Source organism: Lolium rigidum, chromosome 5 (genome assembly GCF_022539505.1).
Source record: "Lolium rigidum isolate FL_2022 chromosome 5, APGP_CSIRO_Lrig_0.1, whole genome shotgun sequence".
Taxonomy (NCBI): Eukaryota; Viridiplantae; Streptophyta; class Magnoliopsida; order Poales; family Poaceae; genus Lolium; species Lolium rigidum.
In genome coordinates, this window is record NC_061512.1 from 115,283,812 (window position 1) to 115,292,044 (window position 8,233).

At 38.5% G+C, this 8,233-nt stretch overlaps 1 protein-coding gene across 1 annotated transcript in view; it reads right to left on the reverse strand.

Annotated features, from left to right (window-relative positions):
- Positions 1-480: 480 nt before the first annotated feature.
- The window catches only part of LOC124656295 (probable leucine-rich repeat receptor-like protein kinase At2g28990), an 8,429-nt gene continuing 676 nt past the window's right edge, over positions 481-8,233 (reverse strand). Inside the window, exons 3-13 of the mRNA XM_047195068.1 lie at positions 7,064-7,281; positions 5,544-6,010; positions 3,526-3,664; positions 3,365-3,436; positions 2,940-3,017; positions 2,622-2,782; positions 2,267-2,529; positions 2,025-2,151; positions 1,546-1,614; positions 1,265-1,454; positions 481-874 (exon numbers count right to left, since the gene is read on the reverse strand). Coding sequence (XP_047051024.1) covers positions 481-874; positions 1,265-1,454; positions 1,546-1,614; positions 2,025-2,151; positions 2,267-2,529; positions 2,622-2,782; positions 2,940-3,017; positions 3,365-3,436; positions 3,526-3,664; positions 5,544-6,010; positions 7,064-7,281 — 2,178 coding nt within the window. The remainder of the gene's footprint in view (positions 875-1,264; positions 1,455-1,545; positions 1,615-2,024; positions 2,152-2,266; positions 2,530-2,621; positions 2,783-2,939; positions 3,018-3,364; positions 3,437-3,525; positions 3,665-5,543; positions 6,011-7,063; positions 7,282-8,233) is intronic.

Here is an 8,233-nt window from a genome sequence, read left to right on the forward strand (position 1 = left end):
ATCAGGGAGGCAGCCGCATGACGTTTATGCCCGTCACGACGTAACGGGCCGGGTGGGCTTTGGGTGTGGGCTAGACCGTCACGGATCCATGACGGGACGATCTAACCGTTAGTCTGGCCATCTGTGACGCGAGGTTTTCCACGGTCTACCAAACCGTCAGTATGAGGTCTCCATGACGGATTTTGCACATACGCTGACGAACTAAAATCGTTATGGACTTGCAAATTGTTTGTAGTGAACTGCACTCTCCAAGGTTATCAACTAAATTTTAATATAGCAGAAGGGGATACAAGCTCATCCACTAATATATACCTTATTGTTTGCCCAAGAAAATAAGTAATACAACACATAGACACCAATATACGCACCCCGCGCGCGCATATGTACAAGTTTTCCATGACATACAAGTTACTCACAAGAACTTGTTGTAACAAATACTCGTCAATGATACAATGAAGAGGATCGAAGTAAGTCACAACTTCATCTTGCTAATGGACCAAATGTGGACATTGGGGCCCCGGTAGTACTCGTGAAGCTTCCAGTGACACTATTGTCCCCGCGAGATTCCTCCAATGCAAGGCTCTCTTTCAGTTGCGCCACTACGACAGCCATAGGTGGCCTTTGAATAGCAACATCTGTTGTGCAAGCCATGGCAGTGTCGACCAGCTTCCACATGGAGTTGACATCATAGGAACCTCCCATCTTAGCGTCAGCGACCAAGCTAACGTTACCACTAGATATCTTCTGTTTCACACGTTGAGCGATGTGACCATGGCCTGGCAATATTGGAGGCTCACCAGTGGCTACCTCAAGTAGAACAACACCAAAGCTATACACATCACTGCTCTCGGCGAGCCATCCAGTGTGGTAGTACCTAAAAATTTCATAGAAAACATAGTAATAGTTATATCTTTTTTCTTAATATGAAGGAAAAAATTGCAGCGTAGTAAAGTAGCATATAGTTCGTAGATGCATTAACAACTTTACATGTCAAAGTTCAAAATTTATGAAATATTTCTTTGTTTGTTTTTTGTTACATTCTCTGATTGTGTTTTGATTTGGAAATTCAATAAATTATGTGAATAATATTATTACTTTGTCTTAATCGCCATGTTCCTTCATATGCAAGCACATCTTACCAAACATAAATTTTGATTAACAGAGATTAATACGATGCTACTTTCAGTAGTCCTCTTTCTTGTCCAGTTACTAGCTATATAAGAAAGACGAACACAATTTATATATAATATTAGAAGACACATACTCAGGGTCCATGTAACCTGCTGACCCAGCTGCAATGGTTGATATATGATCCTGTGTGTCACTCAGATAGGTTTTGCAAAGTCCAAAATCAGCTATTTTTGCTCGTAGATTTTCATCTAAGAGAATGTTGTTGCTTTTGACATCTCGGTGAATTATTGGCAAGCTGCATCCCTTGTGCAAATAATCTAGGCCTACACATTTAACATCAAGTATTTTAGTGAAAATAAGAGGAGAAGATATATTCAACTTGTAAACCGTAGACATCTTTTAAATGTATCATACCTTGTGCTGATTCAAGTACAATTCGTACACGTGTCCTCCAACTCAAGGTTTCTCCAACATCATTTTTACCTTGATATACAAGCATAGTAACAGTTAGACCACAAGTGCATTAGAAACTTTACATGTGAAAGTTCGTACATTCATGAAATGGCCCTTTGTTTGCTATTATGTAACATTTTCTTAGAAAATTCTTAGTTTGAATTTAATGAAGTAAATGATATAAGATTTTTTTGCTTTGCCAGCACATAGTTAGCAAGATGCAAAGAATGGAACAAGAATAAATATGCAACAATAAAGAGTTGTTAGAGATGATTGCATTGACTTAACAGACAGATGTATATATCCTCGAGATAAATCTATATTTAAAAAAATTAAATGACTGAAGAGAGACTCTTTAATGCATAAAAATGTATGGAACCTAAAGGGAATCAAATAATTTTCTATCAAGTAATCATTATTTGGATTTTAAATGGACAAACCTCTCAACTGATCACAAAGACTGCCTCGAGACATGTACTCATAAACAAGTGCTAAATGATCCTTCTCCCAGCAGTAACCAACCAAAGAAACTAGGTTCCTGTGATGCACCTTTGTCAAGCTATTGACCTATGTAATGGACAGAGCACATATGTAAATATCTTAATTTATCGTCATCTCAATATTATAGTTACTCACTGACTTACTTTTAATAAAAATATATCTACACCAAGAAATAAAGTACCTCAGCTAGAAACTCATCAAGACCATGCGATGATGATTCAGATCGCATCTTGATAGCAACTTCAGTATTGTCTTCTAAATGACCATAGTACACGAGACCAAATCCTCCTTGGCCAATGGACCGCTCGAAATTATTAGTATACTTCACCAGCTCCTTGTATGTGAATTGACGACTTTCTGAATTGTGAAGTTGATCCACATTACTTTTAGTGCTTACTGGAGCACTATTAGGTGTTGGTGCACTTGGAGGATAATATGTGGAGACTTCTTGCATAAAAGTCAGTTATATTAGGTAAAAATAAAAATAGTAAATGTTAATAACTAATAGTGTTTTTGAAAGATAAGAGCATACGCACTTTGGTTTTTTCTATTCCTTCTCCAGAACAGGAATGAAAGAACAAGAACTACCACTACCACCATGGGAACTACTACCGAAATAGATATGATTGTAGCTATTTTATTTCTTGCGGGAGGAGGACTTATTGTTTTGTTGCACATATCTTCACCAGATTCATACCTGAAATAGTGAAGTTAATCAAACAATCGTTTCAAGGTTATTTGGTAAAAAAACAATACGTAGCAGCTAGGTGCCTAAAATAATAGAAAATAAGCATTCAAGTACAATTCTAATCCATATTTACAGAAAGAGAAACCTCATGAAAAAAGACCCGAACCTGAAAATGAGTGGCCCTGCATTCTTTTGACAAAGGGTATACGGAATTGGGCCATTCAAACTATTCCCAGACAAATCCCTGTATAAAGTTACATTTAATTTTATACAATGAGTGATGGTATTTAGCATTATAATAAATGTAACCAAATCTATACAAATAGTAATCTCCTCGGGTCTATCGTAATGATGGTCTTCACTCATGACTACATGTATAAGGGATTCCAAATTAATGTCAATTGAAATGGCATACATTATGGAAACTAGACTACAACTATAAAATGCAAGCATGATGCACTTATATACACTTTCTCACAATCCACTTATCATCTGCCAAGAGAAAGTGTGTTGGAAGGGAAATGTGGGTCTAAAGATGTCTACAACTTTTATATACAATAACTAGGCATTCCTATCATCTAACATACTTACAAAAATTGGAGTTGTGTGAGTAATGTGAAGTTATTAGATATCGATCCATTCAGGCTACTGTTGGACATGTCCCTGCATAAAAATTCACATTTACGGATAAGGAAAAGGATGCATATTTGCATGCGAAATTTGAAAAAAAAAGACCATCAAATAATACTCACAGGTATATTATCCTTGTAGTGTTGCCAGTTACATTGCTACATTTCACGCCATTCCATGCATATTTTGGAGGAAAACATGGATCACCATTCCAATTTTTGTTTATTCCATACTCACGTTTGATAGCCATCATTGCCTCGACTAACATCGAAAAGTGGAAAACCATAGGGGTTAGTAAATGTTCAACCATACTGGTAAAAATAATTTGAATGATTGAATGCAAATATATGGTTTGATGACAGTCGTGACTAATTGAATACTCAGATACTTTAACATGTTTTGGAGAATTGTAGATTTAGGAAACAAAGTTTAGATTTAGCGCCTCATAAATTGAGTGGTTAATTAACATAATGGGCAAGGTGGGATTTAATATTCACTCTTCAATGAGACAACCATCGGTCACCATTTAGTCGAACAACTTAAGTGGGGTGGACTCCTGTTTTCATCAAGTTAGCGTATGGGCAGTATGCATGGGCTGTTGTTTGGCTAGCATCGGTGCCCTTGGCTAGATGGGGACCTCGGTGGTGGATTACATGGAACAATCAAATTCACTGTGCATCATAGGTGAGCCAACACCACCGTCCATCAACTCGTGTGAAACCCATTACTTCAACCATCATGGCCATCTTGAGGAGGAATGTCACTATCTTACGTTCAGTGGAGCACGAGACATCGTGGAAGTAAATAGGAACTACATGAAAAAGGAAGAATAGGCTCGGAATAATGTGCTTACAATGAAGCCACATCTCTGTATTATACATCTTTGACGGTCTTCTGAAAAGTAGTTTGATTTCAAGACACCATTATCATTATACGTCATATTTCAAGAAACTATAGTCTTGTGGAGTGTGGGAAGATATAATCTAAATCGGTATACTATTATTCATATACATGTTAATAAAAATTGGAGGTTGTTGTGGTATTTACTCGCTCCAAGATTACCCATGGAAAATAGTGAAACATATAATCCATCTATATTACATGAGGGGAAGTAGTGTGTGTACAAATTATCGTGTTGTAACTAGAACAAGACTATGGTATTATGTATTTGTTTTATGAACACTTCCAAAAGAAGTATTGCATTCTAAACAAATTGAGTTTTGTTATGTGTACCTATGTTTTGTTACAATTTCATCTTTCGCGGGATTAAGTATCGATTAGATGCCGTGATTTAAATTGCGGACTAAGCTATTTAACATCAGCAAGCGAGAAAACATATACCGACCTAAATCACCGCTATAACGCGTAATTTAAGGGTTTCCCCCTTGTAGCGAGCATATATCCTTAGCGGTTTGGTGTGGAAAACGATATAGCACCGTTGTATCCCGCTATTTAAAACTTTGATTTTATGTAACAAAATAGTACTTTTCGTTAATTTGTTGATGCTTGCAGGATTAGTTTTGTGATAATTGATTGTATTTGCGGGTATTCATAGAAAACATTGGAACACATGCATGTTTCTAGTCTATTTTTACCTGGACTTAGACTTTGCTATAAGGATATTCTCCCATATGCACAACATGCAGGTCATAAGATGTGGTCGGTAGATCTCTCATTCCCCCATAGCCAAGGCTGTCTCGTTTCCGTCCTTACTCTTCTATACAAATTCCACTGAACTGAAAAATTATATTCCCACACCTAGTTATGTTATTTCTTATCGATGCTATTCCCGGTATACTGAACATCTGAGAATAACAAAGAACCTAATTTGCACTTCTGTAAGGTTGAAACATCATCCGTATCTAATTTATGTATCTTCTAATTCTGCCTATTTAGAATACATGGAACTTCTAATGTCTTTTTTCAAATAGTTAGACATTTGTTCTAGCCCTAAGTAGATGATTGGCTTATATATTGTAACTATTCCATTTCCTACTCTTTGACTACAATGTTACTATAAGACCATATGTGTTCATGAACATATTTAATGCATTCTCGAGAAAAAATGGAGCAACTCATTTTAGTAAAATCCATGAATCATGCGGGGAAGCAGATATAAAGAGAGGGAAATAGAGCTCACAATCTTCAGAGGACGTCCTCGGCATGTCGTGGGGGATGAGGTTGTAGATCTCATATGCATTTATCATCGGGGGTAGCATGGATAAATTGGTGGCTGCAAGAATGACACTGTATTTTCCATCTGTTGCCCTATACCACCCAGAATTTTGCACCGAAGAAGCAGTTAGGTACTTGGGACTATACTGGTCAAGCACCTCGTTGTTGATATATGCACTGAACTGCCGGAGTCGTCTCTTTTGGAAGTCAGCAAAGTGGAGGAACACCATGAACTCAAATGAAGCTTTGTATGATTCCCATTCGCTAACTATTATCACCGCGCCATTGCTGATAGGGGCAATGGCTGTCTGGAGAATGGGGCTGGGAACCGCAAAGTTACCGTCCAACTGGATGGTCTCTTGGGTGGAAATGTTGGTCCACAATGAGTTGTTTCGCCGACTCCAGAAACGGTCATATGGATCATCAGGAAACCTTCATGGAAAATGATAATTCATCACTGAAGAGGTAAATGGAAATAAACTATTTTCCTATGGCTGACCAAAATATATAAAGCTTAAAGTTTGTATACATGAAGGTTGCCAGAGGAAGTTATGATGATCACGAGATATCCTCAGAACGCGTGGAACATAAGAAATACGTTATATATTTATAGTAACTGTTGCGCGCAGTTACACCCATATGTGTTTCACACGATCCAGATAGGATGTATCATACTGGAGAATATGTATGGCTAGTATGAAGTATATATAGATATTTTGAAAGTATATATATACTAATTTCTAGGTCGTATGTAAAAAAATTCCACGTACTTCCTTTAGCAAGTTACATGAACAAATATGAAGGTCTTTGGTACATATAGCGCAAACTATAGCCCCCTTGCAAATGTTTCATGTAACTTGCTTTGATGTATCTTCTATACAATATATGAACATACTCAAACTGATAAAGTATTAAAAATACTTTCGTATGATAGTCTACGAGACATGGGTACACCTAGGAGTAGAAAGGATTTTCCCCTCTCTGTCTTTCTCTCTCTATATCTCTATATATAGACTTCGACACGTTCTTGAGTCTTCACTCTGAGGTGAGCCCATGATAAAGAAAAATATCACTCTTTCCTTAAGTGCCACAATACCCATGTAGATTGTGGCATATATACGTTTATACATATAGGTTTCTGTACAAAAGTATAACAATGTACCACAAAAGAAAGTAGCACATGTACTTCTAATATTTGGTAAAACAAATTACATGCATGTTTCATTGTTTTGTCTTTATTTTAGAACCTTAGCTCTCATTCTAGAAACCTACCAGAGTTAAAAATGTTCGGGAATGATAGTTCACGGGTTTAAGCAACCAACCATTTTGAAATTGAAGTGGACGGAGCATAAAATACTACCTCCGTACCAAGATATAAGACCGTTTTAGTGAGCTATATTCTTACATTTTGTAACTGGCGAAGTATAAGATGAAGATGGAATTTTTTGTTTAAAATCAGATAACAACAGTTTCGAACTAGCTTACCGGGTAAAAGAGCTAGCCCCCAAATTTTTCCTGGAAAACAAGGACATTGACACGTTGATGCTGACGTCCGGGTAAAGCGAGGCTTGGAGCGGCCTGAGCTCCACGGTGCTGACGAACGGCGTGCCACCGCCGGTGTTGACTAGGCACACCGGCACCCAGCTGGACCACGCGACGAAGATGGCCTCGGACCACCAGTCGTCGGTCGGGCTGGAAAGTGTCTATGAAAATGGTTAAACACCTTAGGTCCTTTGATTACTAAAAGTATTTGTTGCGAGAGGTGAGAACATAAGGTCGATGCTAGCATATTTGTTGAGGCATCACCTTGAACATAGCAGGTCACAGATCCAAAGTGAGTTCAATTGAAGTTGAATGGAAAAAATGGAAATTCCCTTTTACCATCAACACTCCGGTTGTCTTGAGATGAAATCCCGAATGGAAGAATGCCGAATATGAAATCCTCAAGAGCACACCATCTCACAAAACCAGGCAAGCTATATTCGCAATATTTGTCGCCTTTTCTTACTATCCCATTGTCGTGCCAGAGGAAGGCCCGTCATGTCAATGTAGAAGCCAAAGCGTGCAGTATTATTGTAACCGCCATTGTAGGCCATGCTATGAAAGAGACAATAGATGGAGAGAACCTGGAAAAATAGAACTAAAACATTCTATAAACTATGATGAAAAGCCAAGAAATACGGTCCCTTGACTTGCGAAGCCAGAGAAGATGTCGGAACTCAGATCCGGAAGGTCCCGTCACTAGTAGTAAAACCTCACATCCATCTAAGCCATTGGTACCGGTTCGCTACGAACCAGTACCAATCGAGCCATTAGTACCGGTTTGAGGGCTCAGGTGGGCGAGGGCTTTCGTACCGGTTTGGGAGAGGCTTTCGTACCGGTTCGTGTTAGGAGCCGGTACGAAGGGTCTTCGGCCAAAATTCAGACGCGTGGTGGGGCCTGGGCTGGACTCTTGGTACCGGTTCGTAACACGAACCGGTACCAAAGGGTACCCAGCCATATCAAAATCGCCCAGCTCGTCCCGAGCCCCCTGCTGGCCTCTCATTTTTCTCATCTTCCTCACACTCTAAATTTTTCTCCACCTCTCACACACTCCAATAATCTTTATTTTTCTCCACCATTTTAACAAGATTAATCTTGTTAGAGGAGATGGAG